This window comes from Pelobates fuscus, chromosome 7, assembly GCF_036172605.1.
Source record: "Pelobates fuscus isolate aPelFus1 chromosome 7, aPelFus1.pri, whole genome shotgun sequence".
NCBI lineage: Eukaryota > Metazoa > Chordata > Amphibia > Anura > Pelobatidae > Pelobates > Pelobates fuscus.
In genome coordinates, this window is record NC_086323.1 from 54,077,163 (window position 1) to 54,096,648 (window position 19,486).

The 19,486-nt window shown below is 41.0% G+C and overlaps 1 protein-coding gene across 1 annotated transcript in view; it reads right to left on the reverse strand.

Moving 5' to 3' along the window:
- Positions 1–19,486, reverse strand: part of LAMC1 (laminin subunit gamma 1) — a 104,563-nt gene that overhangs the window by 26,517 nt on the left and 58,560 nt on the right. The window contains exons 2-12 of the mRNA XM_063428292.1: positions 17,313–17,617; positions 16,288–16,418; positions 15,690–15,856; positions 13,476–13,664; positions 10,142–10,259; positions 8,367–8,465; positions 7,693–7,829; positions 6,687–6,809; positions 3,347–3,536; positions 2,123–2,235; positions 452–673 (exon numbers count right to left, since the gene is read on the reverse strand). Coding sequence (XP_063284362.1) covers positions 452–673; positions 2,123–2,235; positions 3,347–3,536; positions 6,687–6,809; positions 7,693–7,829; positions 8,367–8,465; positions 10,142–10,259; positions 13,476–13,664; positions 15,690–15,856; positions 16,288–16,418; positions 17,313–17,617 — 1,794 coding nt within the window. The remainder of the gene's footprint in view (positions 1–451; positions 674–2,122; positions 2,236–3,346; positions 3,537–6,686; positions 6,810–7,692; positions 7,830–8,366; positions 8,466–10,141; positions 10,260–13,475; positions 13,665–15,689; positions 15,857–16,287; positions 16,419–17,312; positions 17,618–19,486) is intronic.

Genomic DNA, 19,486 nt, shown 5'->3' on the forward strand with positions numbered 1-19,486 from the left:
ATCACAATTTTAACCATTCTCTTACACAAAATGGTATTTGCAAAAATATAACCGCATGCCCATGGCCAGTTCTAATTACTTTAAAATTACACGGTTAATTAATATTTAATTAAGTCCAATAATAAGGACTTTAAGTGCTGTTACAGATCACTTAGCTATTTTTTTTTTAATCTTTTTAAAATAAACGATTCAAATTCATGCAATTATATCCAGTCGAAGATGTCTTCAGGTTTACACTGAAACAAGCATAGAGCTACAGGCGCAAAGAGAGTGTAATTTTGACTTGCCACAGTGAGAATCAAATGGATTACAATTGCAGGTAAAAAAGCAGTAGTAAGATCTGGAAATAGCAGTTTTTATTTAGGAAATGTAATTCTGGAATTTTAACATTTTAACTTTCTGTATAAAACAAAATAAATAATTGTCTTACATCATGATGTCTCAAACTCACCAGATTCAGGGTCGCAAGATTCACTGTGGCCATTGCAAGTACAGAGCACACAAGGGCTGTAAGGTCCCAAATTTGGATTCTCTCGTCGATAACCAGAAGCGCATCTCTCACAGAACTGGCCGATATACCCTACAGGGCAGCTACACGTTTCAACCCATGGGGCAGGAGGACTGCCTCCTACTTCAGCAGTTACGAGAGTGACGTCCTCCAGAAATCCAGCACCTGTAGGAAAGGACAGGAAACAAGTGGCATGATTAACGGCTTTTGGTCTAGGCTTCTCTGGCTACAATGAACACACAATAAACCTTGGTACATGGAACTCTTCAGTACCGAGAAGAGAAATACACGTTTGACTGACAGTATATACGCAGGGACTCGCGACTCAATGTTAGATAATTTCGACTTCACATATAGAACGTAAGAAAATTTACGCCAATCCAGAACATTGAGTTGAGATGATTCTTGGCAACGTTCATTAATGCGAACTACGAGATAAAGTGGAAAAGATGGGAAGTGGAATGAATCTGCAGGAAGAACTCAGCTGAGAACCCGATGGCATATTTGTATAATTTAATCTAGCTGCAAAACCAGGCTCTGAGAATTTAACAAACTGTTAACTCAATAGGACTTTAGTTATACATGCAGGTTTTATTAATATGGGTGCTTGTATAGAACATTCTGATCCTTGCTGGAGGATATCTTAGCTCTATATAGTTTGACACCTAACAGTACTAGAAGTAAGATATAGATTTAGTGCTCATTTGATCAATCTCTAAAGTCTGAGGGGGACCGTGTGCAGCATGCTTGAGAAAGCCCACTGAACTATCTTCCCAGACAGCAACATTAAATAGACCGGTAAACGTTACGTAAAACAGATGGCAGCATTTCTGAATCCAGTTAACAAAAATTAGTGAAGGAACACACGGAACATTAACTATTAAAGGGACACTATAGTCACCTGAACAAATTTAGCTTAATGAAGCAGTTTTGGTGTATAGAACATGCCCCTGAAGCCTCACTGCTCAATCCTCTGCCATTTAGGAGTTAAATCCCTTTGTTTATGAACCCTAGTCACACCTCCCTGCATATGACTTGCACAGCCTTCCTAAACACTTCCTGTAAGGAGAGCCCTATTTATCCTTTCTTTATTGCAAGTTCTGTTTAATTAAGATTTTCTTATCCACTGCTATGTTAATAGCTTGCTAGACCCTGCAAGAGCCTCCTGTATGGGAATAAAGTTCAATTTAGAGATTGAGATACAATTATTTAAGGTAAATTACATCTGTTTGAAAGTGAAACCAGTTTTTTTTCATGCAGGCTCTGTCAATCATAGCCAGGGGAGGTGTGGCTAGTGCTGCATAAACAGAAACAAAGTGATTTAACTCCTAAATGACAGTGAATTGAGCAGTGAATTGGCAGTGGAATGATCTATACACTAAAACTGCTTTATTTAGCTAAAGTGATTTAGGTGCCTATAGTGTTCCTTTAAACCCAGAGACACATTCACGGGTTGAGTCAGCAAAAGAGAAGTCTATTTATTTGTCTTTTTAAAACACGTCTGAGTGCTTGTTAAATGCATTAAAACAGCAGTGTGTTTTGTATAAACATACAAACCATGGCATCCATAGTAATCACATGACTTTTTAGTCTGATCATAGTTAAATTACTCACTTCGTTCACTGTAGGTTCCCCGGATCTTGATAGCGGTTAGGTTCTGCAGCATTTTCTGGAATTCAAATGATGACAAGGAAGGTCTCCAGGGATAATCCGTGGCCTCGTGTAACCTATGCGATGATTATTCAAAGTTAAGAACTGTCAAGCCTGACAAAACTGACTTGCACTACTCAATGACCCAGTATATCATATTAAAAATGTAGGAAGAATATTGTATGTTGCACTCATTAAGAAAATAACAGGTCCATTGGGCAGTACACATTTATTGTGTTTGGAGTCACACAATCCTAGTTTAGTTACCCACGAGGGTAGCCAGTCAATGTATACATTTGATTTTATGAAACAGTACAACACAATTTACTTTTGACCATCATGAAATAAATGTATTTACAAATGCAGGGCACAAAGCATAAGGGTACCAAGTCGAAAACACCCTAACACGTAGGCCACCCAATGGGCCCCATCAACGTGAAGGCCCTGGTGCTATCGCACCAGTGGTAGTTCTGCCACTAGGCCAATTATTACAGATGAGTGAAAATATATAAAGGTAAGGAGAAAATAAAAAACAAAGTTATGGATTAGTTACATTTCTTTCTCAATAATCAAAACACGAACTCCTAGAGTTCAATCTGTTTTTAACATTTCTACACTAATCAAAATAAAACATGTTCTTTGTAAGGGGGGGGGGGGGGGGGGAGAATCAAAACAAGTTGATTAATCCAGATTATGAAATCCCTTTTTGTTGACATCTGCAGAACACATCTGATCATCTGAATCAAAGGTAAAAAACAGCTCAGAATATTCACTGACAAACTTTTCTGGGAGATGGGAGCCATATGTGCATTGCTTAACCAACACTTTTGGCTTGTAACCTAAAAGGTAATGTGTACATACCTCTTCAGGGGTACTTCGAGAACCATAATCGTTATATTTCATGGATGAGATTTTGGTTTAAAGAGTCTGAGGGGACCTTCCCCAATGATTTCTGTCAAACCCTTCAAGAGGTTTGAAGAAAGAAAGAAATTGTATTTTTTTTTTAAAAACAAATGCTTTTGTCTCAGCTACAGCCACCCCTCTACTAAAGCATGGCTAACGTGTTAGCCTGTGTAACTTTGGAGCGCACTGATAGGTTTAGAACACTGGGGGCGGATTAGTTTACAAGCAACAGAAACTTACAATCCCATTCTAAAAGATTAAATGGACCTTGAATGTTCCACTTACCTGAAGACAAAACGGAGGGAGTTCTCAGAGGGATAAGAGTTCCCTTGGGCGATCAAAGGCACAGAAACCCTCAGCCCATCCCCTTCCAAAACCAAATCCTCTGCAGACAGGCGGGTATCTCTCCGTTCCACTCGGAAACTAAATGAAAGGTTCTGTCCATAGCTTAGTACTTGGTTACCAAGGAACTTTTCTGGAGAAAACACAAAAAGCAAACATCAATACAGCACTGTCAAAAAGGTCAGTGCTCATATTTAGCATCCTGTCTGCTCTGGACTATAATTCCTATAAAACAGAGCTTTCAATTTAGCTGGCGGAGCACATTACATCAACAAACATGGGGGACTGCCAAAGCTTTGCAATCACAAAAATATAGTTGAATCAAACCTTTCACCAAGACGTTGGTGTTACACCAACACCAGCCACTAGATGTCACAATCCCCAATAAAGCACTGTAATAACAGCTGTGACACTGAAAACTGACCTCTTGCAAACCACGACTTAAAATAAACCACTTCCTGAGACATAAACAGTTTTCCTTTCATTAAATAATATAAGCCCCCTGACTTCAACAGACCTTCAAGCAATACATTTATCAGATGACTATGATAATATAACTCATTTTTTATTAACTTCCTGCAGAATATTATGTCTTAGACCACTGCTTCCCATACCAGTCCATGTCATTTTAGATGATTTGGATCACTGCACAAGTTGAACTTTGAACCCTTTCAGCATTAAACAGACCAGAGCCGGGGGGCGGGGCCGGACCGCTGAGTTGGACGGTCGCAGGCAGAAGGAGCTCCTGCTGCCTCATCATTAAATATGCCGAAAAACATTAATTTCAGCCAAGAACCGACCGACCACTATAGTGCCCTAGGCAGAGGGCCTGCTGGAGCCAGGGAGAGGCTGGCTTTTCAAGCTACAGTCCCCTGGAGGAGAGGTCTGCGATACCCCAGCCTTCTCCCGCGGTGAGTGGAGCGGACGGCCGACGCACCACTACCCTGCCACACAGCACCCAGCCTGGGGCTCGGATCTGAGCAGACCCGGCCCTGTTCCCCCCCCTATGGACCGGGGGGGTGATCCCGGTCCCCGCCCGGGGGCATAGCAGCTGGAGCACACAGGCGCCACAGACACACTTGAGGGCCCGACCGCACCGCACAAGATGGCGACTGCCACGTGCACTGAAGGCAACAAACAAGCATATGCTCAGGAAACCTGAGAAGACAGCGGCCCCACTCTCTCACAGCTCGCCAAGCGACATCTCACCTGCCAGAACAATAACCTAAAAGAAGACAGGCAACAACGGAGGTTTACCGGTCATGGAGCGGCGGAGATACTAACCCGCAGGGACTCAGCTTTATCCTTATGACTCTGCCGACAACCGAAGGGAGCCACACAGCAGAACAAGCAACCCCCACTGCCGACCTCGGAGACCGCTCCTCTCGACACCTAACAGAGGCAAGCTTAAGCGACACACCTGGAGAGGTACCGCAGCCTACAGGGACACCAACACCGGGCCGGGCTGAAGCCCGCACGGGCTGACTATAGATCCGCTGCCACCCTTGAAGCATCGGACCCACTATGCCAGTGATCCCTGAAGCGTATGTTGCTATACAACTTTTGAATGGACTGGGTGATATTATGCCATACTATATCAGTAGATAGATGACTGGCTTTAATATGCTTAAAGTTAACATGCTACATCTCTGACCACAGCAGACCGTTTACACTCTACTCATAGCAACACACACCATGCTAACACTCAAGGCACCTTACCATTGCAGAAACCGTTACTCAGCCTGCACTCATACCTCGCTTGCAACAGCTATGTTTTAAGCCATAATGTCTAATATATATGCCCACGCGCTGCCTGTAATTCCAACACGTACCCTGCCTCCCCGGGTGAGTTATTTAGGAGCAATCCTAAACAAGCAACATTATCACGCATTATCACACGTGTAACGCATCCATTGTCTTAGCAACCTTATGTGACTGATATATCCTGCCTGCATAACTCACACAGCTATATAACCAAATAACTGAATACCGTTGTATATCTTTTTGTCAGTACGCGACCTTAACATAAAAATGTGCAAGTACAAACGTATACCCCACTGTAATTATTGTCTGAATAACACGAGGAATGCCTTTGGGGTACCCCGTGTAACGCTGTAACATCTTATGCACTGAAAAAATTAAAAAAAAAAAAAAACAGACCAGAGCCATGCGGTCCTCCAGATATGGAAACCTTACTCTTTAGATAGAAAACCACCACTAACAGACAAGGCTTAAGGTATGCATTTCAGAATGCTTTAGCATTTAAAGAGACACTAACACAACCACCACCACCCCTACCCCCTGCCCTCCGAAACAGCCTATTTCATAAAGATAAAACCTTTATGAAATAATTATGTTGACTGTGTTGTAATTTCCCCAAAATTCCAACCCAGTCAAGAAATACAGAGTGGGACTACTTTGTCTCTATATATTTAATTCACCTGGCACTTTTAGACACTGGGCAGACTACCGCCGCCTAGAAGTGTCAAACCCAATTTACCTATGGAAGACCCTTCGGGATCCTCTATAGACCTCAATGCTGTACTGTCGCACATGCGTATTAGTTCAGCAGTGACGTTGGCTACTGCAGAGGACTCGCCAGGAAAAGATGGCAGTGTCTGCGGGGGACAGGTTCGGGTACACAGAACTCAGCTTTGCCTGCCCAACAACGGACATGTCACCGTTTGGTGTCTTTGCAAATTCAGCAATTAAATAAAACTTACAAAGAATACACACACTAAAAAATGAAGGGAAAAAATAAATGAAGGGGAAAAAAAAAAAAAACTACAACAACCCCCCCCCTCCCCCCCACCCCCCCCACAACAACTCCCATACATTCTCAAAAAGAAACAATGTGGATCTACAGAGCATGGTGGAGTTGTTGCACTCTGTCACTCGACTACCAACCATTAGTGGCCAGCAATAAGACCTTTGAAAATTGAAGGTCTTGATGAGGAAGAGTCTATAGTGGCTGTGTGCCTGACAACCACCATAGGGGAGATCTTAGATAATGTAATACATTGCCGTTTCTGAGAAATGGTAGGGTTTACATTTGTCGAGTAAGGCCTTTGGGCACCAAACCCATTACACTGAGATGCAGTGGTTTTGGTGCTTAGAATGTATATTTTTCATAAACAAAACAAATAGTATAAGCAAATAAGAAGCACACAAAACACAAAGCAGAGAAATACTCTTTTAAATGGCAAAGCAACATGGCTGGATAAGAAGAACCAGTTAAAGGTCCGCCACTAATACACTGAAGACTTTTACATGCTTAACTTACCGGGTGCAATGAAATAAACAGGGAAGTAGCTCTCAGAGATGACTGTCAAGGAGCTGCTCTCAGATATCCAGGAGAGGACATGCTCAGACCCATCTCTCTGCTGAGCCACCCAACCATCCGTTCCTGAAACAAACCACAAATCAGAAAAATGTTGGTTCCTTAGAGCACTCTACATCTATCAAACAGCTGTGCTTCCTTCTCAGAATTACAATATACAAACTATCCAGAAAGCATTTAGAGGGCCTAACCCTTAATTCCTCCGTTACCCTTTTTCTCAGAGGACAATAATGCCATCTTGGGGTTCTGGAGACAAATTGGAGACATTAAATTGCATTTGTCTTTAACGTAATACATTATATAATTTCAGCTCTTAATTTTACAGATAGGCCAAAAAGTCACTTGCCATTATCTTACAAATAGTCAATATTGGAGAGTGCTAGAACATTTTTTCCTCTCCAGTATTGAAGACTCCAAGAAGCAATATACTCACATATTTTATATCTGTGCATTATTTGATGGATAATGATGTGTGAACAGGTTTATTATAGAGACACAAAAAGGGCTCAGATGGGTAATAAAAGGAAACCTTTTACAATGCCGTTACAGCTGTAATGCAAAGACAAAAGGGCTTGTATGCAAAACATCAGTCATAATAATCCTGGCGGAACAATAGAGGGAAAAGCAGAAAAACTATTTATACGTATCCTTCACTTGGAAAACACCTAACTTATTACGCAGAGAGAACAGTCTTTTTGGAGCAGAAATTGCAGAAGAATGTGATAGTGTCATTAAAGACTTCCAGATGGCATAATGGAAAAGTTAATTAGAATATATATTGTGAAATGTGTGTACTATATTCCCTACTCTGCGTCACCAGCCTTAGGTTTGCCATCACTAGGGTAATAATATGAGGATTCCATGCGGAGCTGTAAGAATCATAGCATTGCCTAATAGAGATAAGGAGTGAATTAGAGATAGAAGTAAAGAATCCGGTGATGATACGCACCGCTCTCAAACGTGGAGACAATGTTGGTGATTCTGAAACCTTCAGCATTGTTGCACACTGAAGAGTGCCCGTAGCAAAAGCAAGGGGTGCAGCCACGGGGATTATTTGGATCCAGGTGAAAGAAACCAGGTTTACACCTAAATGAATAAAAAAGTTCAGAATGAACGGAACACTGTGTGGTTCTTTGTTATGCACATAAGCAAAAATATTAAAATGGTATTAAAAAGCAAAAACACCTTACTTGCTCTTCACAGGAAAAATAAATCAACAAATTCGATACCGAAAAGAGATACATGTATTTAACCAAATATCCAGTGCTCCATACAGAATGTGATAGGACTCCCTCTGCTTGCTCTGTGTATTGCCATACAGAGAACGCATTGACTGAGATGCTCAATACCTGGCTGTATGGGATGGTACTTAATAGATAGTTTATGGGCCAAGTTTAGCTCAGGCTACATATTCAAGTTTATATCTGACCTATACTTCCAGATCCAAAATGGCTTGCAGAGTCTCTCAATATGGCAGCAGGAAACATTATTTATTTATCAGAAACTCCATGAATGTGCTTTATTTGCAAAAGACCCATCCCAATCCACTCATGTTTTTCCTTATCTGACTTCATGACCTGTAATAAATTTAAGAAGATCTGCTTTCTGGCTCTGTGTGGTTACCTCTCGCAGTTAAATCCTTCCACGTTATCCTTACAGCTGCAACGGCCGGTTTCCACGTTGCACTCATCCGTACTACCAGCAGCATTGCATGCACAGGGCCTGGCAAGACGAAAAAACAGGGGTAAATTTAGAAACTAAACATGTAATTTATGATAAGTCAGTGACATCACATGTTCAGATTCTATGCATGTGGAAAATTAAAGTAAAGCCGTATTACACATATCTCAGTCCATATTATATAGGAAGCAATCAGTTATCTGCTTTAGATTCAATGTATGAAGTTTTAGGAAACGGTCAATGGAAACTTGACTTACTTTATAGGGAATTATATATCATGTATCCATTAAGCTAGGTAAAAAATACTGGCTGATGTTGATGGCATAACAGTAAAGACCAACTAAATGTCATAGTTTAGTGTAAACTGCAAGACGCAGTACATCCATTTTAGAAAGCCATCATTAAAGTGAAACTATAGTGCCAGGAAAACAAACGCATTTTCCTGGCACTGTAACTTCCCTCTCCATCAAGGCCCCCTCCCGCGGTGCTTACCTTGGTCCAGCGCTGATGTCCCTCGGCATTGGCTTTGCTCTGCCCACACACCTCCCACACCGTTGCCTAATGCGCATGCTTTATTATTCAATGCTTTCCTATGGGGAAAAATCTGACGCTGGAAGTCCTCATGCATAGCGTGAGGACATCCAGCGTCAGATAACGGACCAAAGGTCAGTTTCAATTCTGGAAGTCCCTCTAGTGGCTGTCTGGTAGACAGCTAGTAGAGGAGAAGTTAACCCTCAGAGGTAATTATTACAGTTTCTAAAAACTGAAATGAGCTGAAGTGGTCTGCATGCCTACAGTGTCCCATTAAGGGAAATAAATATCTTTTAAACTTCTGATTTTTCAACCACAATACAGATTCAATCTATACCTACGCTATGATTAATTTGAAATGGATAATAAATATACATTCACTGAAGCTTTCAATATAACAACTATGAGAGTTAAGTTTCAAATGACCTAAACATTTCTTATATATTTTATATATATACATACACAAGAAATAGTTTTATTAAAGGAGACCCAGCATTTCTCATGTCAGAAGCTACTTGCTCAATGCACTTGGTATGACTTATGGAAAGCTCAAATAAGGACAGTATGGAAAGCTAAGTAAAATGTATCTTACTTAAAGGACCACTCTAGTGCCAGGAAAGCATACTCGTTTTCCTGGCACTAGAGTGCCCTGAGGGTGCCCCCACCCTCAGGGACCCCCTCCCGCCCGGCTCTGGAAAGGGGAAAGGGGTAAAAACTTACCTTTTTCCAGCGCTGGGCGGAGAGATCTCCTCCTGCTCTCCTCCTCCGATCCTCCTCTTCTCCTCCCCGTCGGCTGAATGCGCACGCGCGGCAAGAGCTGCGCGCGCATTCAGCCGGTCACATAGGAAAGCATTCACAATGCTTTCCTATGGACGCTGGCGTGCTCTCACTGTGAAAATCACAGTGAGAAGCACGCAAGCGCCTCTAGCGGCTGTCAATGAGACAGCCACTAGAGGACATAGGGGGAAGGCTTAACCCATTCATAAACATAGCAGTTTCTCTGAAACTGCTATGTTTCTGAAAAAATGGGTTAACCCTAGAAGGACCTGGCACCCAGACCACTTCATTAAGCTGAAGTGGTCTGGGTGCCTAGAGTGGTCCTTTAACATCATGTGCTTAATTAATGTCGTCAGTATACATTTGGTGATTGTTGTGCTCAATGTAAGATTATTAGATTACACCGTTACCTGCAGCCAGCCTCAGTGAGGGAGTGGAAGCCCGGCTGGCATCGGTCACATTTCTCGCCCATCACACCCGGTTTACAGCTACAGCGCCCAAAATTATCACACTGAGTACTGAGAGAGCCTGCAACAAGAAGAGATATTTAATACTGCAGTTACTGAGTAACAAAGCTAGAAGAATTTCTAGCTGACAAACTTCCATTTTGTGTTGTTGCTACAATCAGATGTTATCCCTCCAATACAGGCAATATTTGCGCTTGTTCAATTGTTTCTTTAACTCCTCAGGCCCGTCTTCCACATAATGGTGTTAACTGCGGCAGTCTAACAGCAGTGATCCTTGCAAAAAATAGACTAATGCAAGTAACACATGCGGAGCCGTGTCCGTCAGACGCCAGGTAAGAAGTCAAACGTAAAATGGTTTGGCTCTTTAAATAGTGGGGGACACTGACCAATGAAAAATATCCTAGAAGAATTTTGAGCCTCCATGCATTATTACCTGCTTTTAAGAGGCAGTGTTAGCTAAAGGTCTGGCAGTGAACAATCTGTACTTGCAGACAGCTTCCCAGTCTGCTACAATGATCAAAACTAAACCTCTGCTGTCTGGCAATGGGGCAATTAGAATATGATGTACAAATTACTGGTATGTGTAGGATAAGATGCAAGATACCCATAAAGTAATGGCAGTTGTGTCTCAAGAAGAGCCATGTTTTGTCTGCTCATTCATGAAAGGTAAAGATCCATAGATACGTTGTCAGCCAACAAACATCAATAGACTAAACAATCTTAAAACAGAATTTGCTAAATTCATTAAGTCACTTTATTAAATTTTTGCCAGAGCAGTAAAATATGCCAGAAAGGACATCTCCGAAAAAAGGCTGAGAAATAAGTATGCCAGGAATGAGCCAGTAGGATATGCTGAATACAAGAGTCACTCTAAGGATATACCAACAACTAGAACCCCATCTGAAATGACCTCCACCTCGTGTTTTGACTATTGAACGCAATAGTTGGCAGAGCATCACTGGAGGTGAGGTCAACAGCTGGAGTGCCAAACGTTGGCTTCACTGACCTACATAAACTAGAACTTCAAGCTTTGAGTTGGGCATACCTATGGCCTTGAAGGGTTAAGTCTCTTCTTATAAATAAATGTAATTAGTCAAAAGCAGGTGTTACATTTAGTTATGATTATAATTCTAATAATACAATAACAGGTTAAATGACAAAACAAACCGCTGGTAAGCAGAATTCTGCACAGGTCTGTTTTGCGTTTAAGTTGGCGTGTTGGGGGCGTGGGGTAAAAAGATTTGCACAATACTTTGTTTTCCAAAAGCCCTGAGTGTTGCAGACAGAGAGGGGAAACATGCACATCATCACACTGTGAGGTCCTTTTGTTTAGAAGACAGCAGGGGGCCTATTTATATGGTTGTGTAAAAGTTGACACCAACCACTCAACATGAACTGTTTACAAAGCAGATTGTTATTTGTTCCAAGACCTGGGGGAGATTCTATTATCTGGAATGTGAAGAAACAAAAAACTGGCTTACGTCAACTGCATCGGAATTATGGATATATGTAGAAGGTCAGCAGTTTAAATGAAAAGGGAAAAGGAAGTCCATATCTCAATGTTATAGGATGCAAAAATATATGAATTTATCAATCATTTGAGAGAAGTATACAATACATACAAACAGATATACACACACACACACACATTATTAAAATGTGTCTAAATCCATCAATACATTCAGATCTATAAACATCTCTGGATCCATCTATCATACTTTATAAACAGATATATGTACACAAACACAGTACGGTAAAATCCTTAGGCTAGTCTTAAAAAAATACCGTATAATTATATAATTAAGCAACTGGTATTTTTATGTCTATTTCAAATAGAAACAAATTTGGCCACAGTGATCAAATTAAATGCAGTCCAACATCCAGAAAAATGTCAATCTGATGAACAGTGCTTAAGAAGTCACTGCCTTGGGGGGCAAAGTAGAATCCAATGAATTGGTTGCTCAGCATCTGGTAATCATGCTGGAGTGCTGTGGCTCCAAAGTAACTGATAAGACAGGGCTTACTAGAAATGGTCTCGCATGGTTTACCGCAGCTAGGAAACCATCCCAGCAGAGAGGCAGCAAGCTGAGGAGATTGCGCTGTGCTTAAGACAATGAAGGAGAGTGACAACCAGTGGCAGACTGTCTTAAGGAGTGAGAACTTCAAATGAGAAATTCTTGGTTGACTGAATCTTAAGGTGCTGATTGAGCACTTCACTGAGGTTTTATTCTATTCCTTTACATACTGTTCATATATAAACAGCAGTCTGGGCCTTTCACTGTGTTTTCTTATTTCGGTTTACTTAAATTCCACTTTTAAAAAAGGAATACACCAAGTAACACATAAATTAAAATATAAACGTTTCATTGTATTTCACGCTTTTTTTTTTTTTAGTCACATTCGTTAGAACGTTTACAAGCAAAGTTGTAAGAAAATAATAAATTAATAAAAAAGTACAGATTTATGTAAATTCACAATCTAAAAAGGCACGCCAAGGAATTCCAAAGTGACAATACATACATACAAAAGTACATTTTCTATACACAATGTAACAAGCCACTGGCATTCTTTATGATGCCTTAATGATCTAATTTTTTTACTACCGTTTCATGGCCCTTGGATCTGTATTCCTCACCTTATCAATCTACGACTAGGTATCTCATCCCGCTTTCCTTTAGCCATCCGTCATATTCAGTCACCTCTTCTATCTCAGTCTCACCATCTCTGGAAACATCTCTTAAGTTTATCCCTCATATTGTACCATCTAATCATTAGAAGAGTCATCAAGCTATATGTAACCTATTAAGTTTCTATTTAAATCATCCGGAACATGTATAGATATATCTGAATATCTGCCTGTAGTTTTAGTCTATTGAATCATCGGAGCAATGTTTGATGCAGATCCTGCTGTTTGGAACCCAGCATTGTACATAATATGCCATTACGAGTGGGTGAGTGAATGTGTCTCCTGCTGAGTCCTTTGTGTTTGAGCAGCTGTGTTTCTCTTTCTCGCCATGCGACTCTCTGTGTGTCGGTGTCTTTGTCTTTCACTCCTGCTCTCTCTTATTGTCTCACTTTGTTTTACCTATTGCTTTCTCAAAAAGAGACATACGGCACAGAGCCTTTGCAGTGAGCATCCAGGGTTGTGTGTCAGAATTCCCTGTGCCAGTTTCGCTCACTAAGATGAGGTTACATGAACCGTACTCACACAAAAAGTAACAAGTTTTGAAATCTACACACTCTCTCCAAATAGGCTTAGACACGGAATTATACATACCCACAGAATTACAGTGGCAAGGGAGGCAGGGCTCATCGCTGCCTTGTCTATAGTAGTTTTCACGGCAGCGCTCACAGTTTGCGCCATCTGTATTATCTATACACCCGGTACAGTGACCACCATGACCTGTAGACCGATACAGCTCTGGGTCGAAGTAACATTCCTGGGAGCGACCATTGCAATTACATGCTGTGGGGTGAGAGACAAAAGCAGTATATCAGTGAGAAGCAATGTGAAGGAACACCACGTGATGTAGGATTTTGAGTCATTTATATAATTAAATAGCATGTTAAAAAATAAACAGTCTATAACAAGTGTTCATTATTATAAGCATTCATAGAGCTCCGACTTATTCCACAGAGCTTTCTTATATATTAGAAAGAGGGGAAATTTAACGGTAAATGAGACAATTACAAAATGTTACAGGAACATTAGGTTGATGAGGACCCTGCTCAAACGAGCTTACAATCTTTCTTAAATTCAATCGAACGTTTTAATATCAGCTACGATGTATAGTAAACAACACAAATCCCTCACAGGGGAATAAATGCTTTTCAGTAATTAATTGGCTGGTAGCACTACTCACGGTCACACAGTCATACGCCTCCAAACACTGGTAAAAGAGGGGCAGAGGAATGACGCAAACTGTGTCAGTGGCGAAACCCGAAATGTGTGGTTCTGGCCGGAATGAGGGGTGGATCCGGCTGAACAACTGGCAGGTCAGTCTGACGTGAATGTACTCCAGACTGCCAGTCAATCATCCAGGCCAGCCCACTGATTGCAGGCAATGCAGATGTTACAGTGCTCTCTGCAGAGTCCTAGTGCTCTTGGGTGTAGTGCAAATGGATCAAATAAGCCGTCTTTTTGGGGACAGTGTCGTCCCGCCCCCCCAAAAAGGACACCAGGGAATAAACCCAGGACAGGACCTTAAAATCGGGACAGTCTGGCCAACACTAGGAAAGTTGGGAGGCATGCAAAGTTAGTACCATCTACTCACTAGACTGACTTTAAATCACTGTATATTATTGTTGCAGGAAGTGTACCTGCTTCTACCCCAAAACCATTACCCACAATGAACAACTTAAGGCTCATTTACTTGATGTGCTTTATTAAAACTCTAAACCATTTTGGCTACAGTGGAAAGTTATGGGCTACTCTGCAAACAGCGCACACTGATGGCCATTGACATCGCATACTCTCTAAATATATATAACGGTGCGCCATGTCTTTAAAGACAATATTTAAAATAGTGACTACACACACTAATAATATCCACATTGCACTATAATTAGATTTTTTTTGCACATTGTTATTGGCACTTTGCAAAGGATCTATTACAGTGCACTTTCTTGATTTGAACTTAGAATTGTACAAATTTTAGTGTGTGTAGTCACTATTTTAATTATTGTCTTAAAGACATAGCATATCTTTATATATAATTATTTCTTTAAGTGTATTTGTTCATTGGCTATTACACTTTACAGGTGTTTTTTTATAGACATGGGTGAGCGTTTTTTTTTTGCACATCACATTCTCTCTGCAGTCTGAACTGTTGCTGAGAGTTTAAAACTTGTGATGGAATTCCACAATGGTGACCTCTACCAGAAACACCAACAGATGTTCCAAAACTTCCAGCTACACTTACTTGGTTACAAGAGAATGATATCAGTCTATTTGCATTATTTTTTAGACTAGTTTATTGTTCCATATTGATTATAAAGATGATAAAGCGTTAGGGAAATGCATGCATGCATAAAATTCTCTTGATTGAGTATGTTGTGCACAAGGCACATTAGATGAGAAAAAAAAAAATGACGATTAAAAGTAAGAATGTACAGATTTTTGTGACAGCAACAAGAGGACATTTAGATCACTAAGTTGCCACATCTTTGCATTTAAAAATTAAGAATTTGTTAGAGTCAGTTCTTTGACTGAACTCTGAATTATCCAACTGGTCAAAGGGACATTCTATGAAAAGTAACATATACCAGCATGCATAATGCAGAGAATAATAGAATACAGAAAGATACATTTGTAAAAAAAAAAAAAATAAAAAAAAAAAAATGCAAACATAGAAAGAGAAATAGAAATGGGTCCCCCCCCATTTTTTACCCCTTTATCCTCCATTTTTGAAGCTAGCAGTTATCAGTAGGGGTAGATTGGAAACGGATTCAGTAAGTGCACCATTATTATATTTCAGAAGCGTGTACTCACGTAGACACTCATTGGCGCTGCTGGAAGTCGCCCTCCTCCATGGTCGGTCGTTGAAAAAAGGCAGACATTTCTCACAGTCCACACCAAATGTGTTGTGTTTGCAGTTGCAGACCAGCTTGTCAAACTCGTTGCGTACACATTCACTGGCATGTCCGTTGCACTTGCACCTGTGAGAATGGGAATCAAGCTGAGTAACACTGGATGAGGCTACATGGAGAAAGTAATAACAGGCGGTCCTCGTTTTTTGCGACAGCTCGCACTTACAACTAGCTCTCTCGCGGGGTGGCAAGTGCAAGCCATCGTGGGAATTAGACGAAGGCAGCAGAGCAGGGAATCCCTCTATGTTCTGGGAAATTTCCCTGAACATACACGAATGCAATTGAGCAGGGAATCCCTCTAATCTATGACTGGGGGAAACAGAATTCCCTGCTCTTCTGCAAATCCCCGCGAATAAGGGAATCCCTTAACTCCTCACTTACCAACCAATTCGTTCTACGACCGGGTCGTAGGAACGGAACCCGGTCGGTAAGTGAGGAGTAGCTGTATTCTAAATGTGATGGATTCTGGCAAACAAAGAAAACCTCTGAATGAAACTTACCTGCCTCCGACAGCAAAGTCAGAAATGGCATAGTAGTAAGATCTGAGCACCTTGGGATCACCGAACACTTCATCACCAAACGTATTTAGTCTTGTTAAGGTTACACGAATATCTGTTGCGGTCACCCACTCCTACAAATAACCAAACAGAGAGGTATGCAGTGAATGTGTATGAAGATGTCCTTTTGATTTGCCGAGATTAATATAAGCATCATTATAGAGCAATTACGAAATGCTGCACAGACTCCAGGATCACTTCAAATGACTAAAGTGGTCATGGTGTTTGGAGTAACCCCATAATTCTGCAAGTCATGTTAATTAATCTCTTCTCAGGGTTAGCGGGGTCTTTGCTGCAATGGGGAAAGCAGTGTTGCTAGATTAACCAATTTGTTGTGGCCAGTTTCCTGGGAGCATAACAGGGGCTAAGAGTTAGTTATGGTAATATGTCCATTACTGCCAATATCAAATCTCTACAAAAGGAATTATTACATCAGTAGACCTCCAGCTAGCCAAATGCTTTGCTGTGAATCAATAGATCAGAAATTTAACTTGAGAAATCAATTTTGGCTACTAGTAAAGTATATGATGAATTAAAAGTTGATAATGTGCAGGAGAGACTACTGAAAGCAAATACATGTAGCAGTAAGGGAGACCCTCCTGGTGCTGGAATAAATTACAGTTTAAGAGATGTCAACCCTTCTGCCAAATAAACTTGAAGTTAAACGGTTATTTAAAATTCCTTAAAAATGCATAGTTTTATTCTATGCTACTAGCCAGACCTTAAAAGTTACTCTCCCCTGCAAGCCCTAGCATACCTTCCAGGGGTGAATTTCTACTTGCCGGGGCTAGTATATGTGTGTGTATTTGATTTTTCTTCCATTTTTTTCCCCCCAACAAACTATGGGACTTGTTTCTACATTAAAACTGGCTAGTTTTAGTTTATTTGCCTTTGCTTCACAATAGGCCTCACAGGAACTGTGAGTAACGTTGATAATTTTAAATATGTTTTACGAACTTTTTACATACCTGCAAAACAGGGCTGTTGTCAAAGTTGTAACTACTTGGTCTGCCCTCGAGTGTGGAGAAGGCCACATTTCCACCAGTCAAAGGGGAGATGTCACTAAACTCATCTGTGCAAAGAGCTTGCTGTTCGTCATGTCCAGTGCGGATGAAGTCTCGACTTGATTTCTGGTAAGTGTTCTCGCATGACCCACTGTAATACTGGTACGGAATCCACGGACCATCCTCTCGTGTCCTTTTGTAGAAAGCAAAGCTCTCTGGTCTACTCGTGTGGAATTTCAAACGGACGTAGGTGATGTCAAATGATTTTCCTGAAGAATGAAATGAAAAACAGAGCGTGAGTTATCGCTAAATAAACACAGGAAACTTGTAAATGTATCCACACTACAGAAGGTGTAGCCAATAGGAAAACCTTCTGCTGTTTTAGAACTGGACCGCAAGATGAGATGCCTGCATCACTGTAAGAATGGGACATTCTCTATACACCAAAAAAACTTCATTAAGCTAAAGTTGCATCGGTGCTGAGAGTGTCCCTTCAACTCACTGCATCTTCTGGCTTAACCATGCAGCCACATTAGTCAGGAGCACAAGAATATGCACCTTTTAATGGTCTGAATCGATTCCAGAGATAATTTATAAGGTCCCAGTGCGTGCGCAATTTGGCACAAAGATGGCTGCCTCATAGCGCAAGTAGCCAGGAGAAACGCTGAAAGAGGTATTTACATCAAGGTACGTATTACAAAACAATGCTCATAGAGGTCATAATGTATGATTTCTTATTTTAAAAAATAATTCTAAATAAATTATGACAGTTTTAATGTATGTCTAGCAATGCATTCTGGGAGTTGCAGCTTTAAAATGGCTAGAGACCATCTTTGAGCCATCCATTGGATTCCCTAGGACGAGATTATGACACAATCTACTCTTACTGGATGTTGCCATGTGGCAGAAACAGAAAGGGGGGTAAAGAATGTACCCCACAAAAATGAAGGGGAAAAACAGTTATAAGTAATGAGTGACTAAAGGTAGAAAAATGCGTAAGTTAAAAGGCAAAACCAAATGAAAGACATGAGAGTGTTTCAGACAGAGTATCAGTGGGAACGACAGCCACCCCCACACAATTATTTCACAGAAACATCTGGCCCCACTGTCCAGCACGAATGTTCCCAGGATGATCCGAACAGCTGCAAACCAGCTGTTTCTTTTGTTGATTTATGGAAGTAAGGTACACAAACAAACGTGCAGTCTGCACCGACTCCTGTAACCCAGGCTTCCCAGCACTATCTATGCAGACCACAAGCAAGGCTGCATCTCCTCCTTAAACTCTAAATGTTGGAATGTGAGATTAACACTTTGTGTTTCAGTAAGAGCAACTCATTTGGAGGAACAGGCTGCTGGCAGGCAAAATATAGACTCCAGTGGCTAATGAACTACAACTACCATGATGCTGTACCAGCAAACAAACAAAAAGGCTGTACCTGTAAAAAAAAAATAACTAAAACGTGAGTTTTTATCAATCCCGTCACACACCGATTACTATTTTTGGCACTTATACAGCACCAACTTATTGAGCAGCACTTTACAATATTATAGAGGGGGAAATCAACAATGACACAATTACAAAACGTTACAGGAACAATAGGTTGAAGAGCTTATTCTTCATATCTCACAAAAGAGGATGCTTTCGTTCAGGTCAAAATAGATGCTGAAACCTGTTTAACAGCTTCATAAAGTCAGAGTTTCAGCAAGGGATGCTGAGCTGTAAATTGATAACTGAAGGAAATTGGGCCGAGATTTGGAAAAACATACAAGCAGTCTGAACAGCGAGACGCATAGAAAGCACTGAACACGTGCTCAATCCTCAAACATCTTGCTATTTTTTTTTTCACAATGCCTACATGTTCTGCAGCGCTATACAATAACTAGCTTCAAAGACCTCTAAGGCCTCATCTCACTCAGAGTTCTCATGTGTCAGCTAGTAGGCCCAAAACCCACTCCCTGCAGGTATGCAGTCTCCCTACTCCTTTATACAAAACGCAGATGGCAGGGGGAAGCAATCTCTTGCTCTCAGGATGTGTACTATACTAAACAAAATACCATGCACTCCACAGGAATGAGGGGGAGCTCAGAAAGCGGGAAGGGGAGAGGGAAACAGGTGCAAAGAGGGGGGGGGGGGGGGG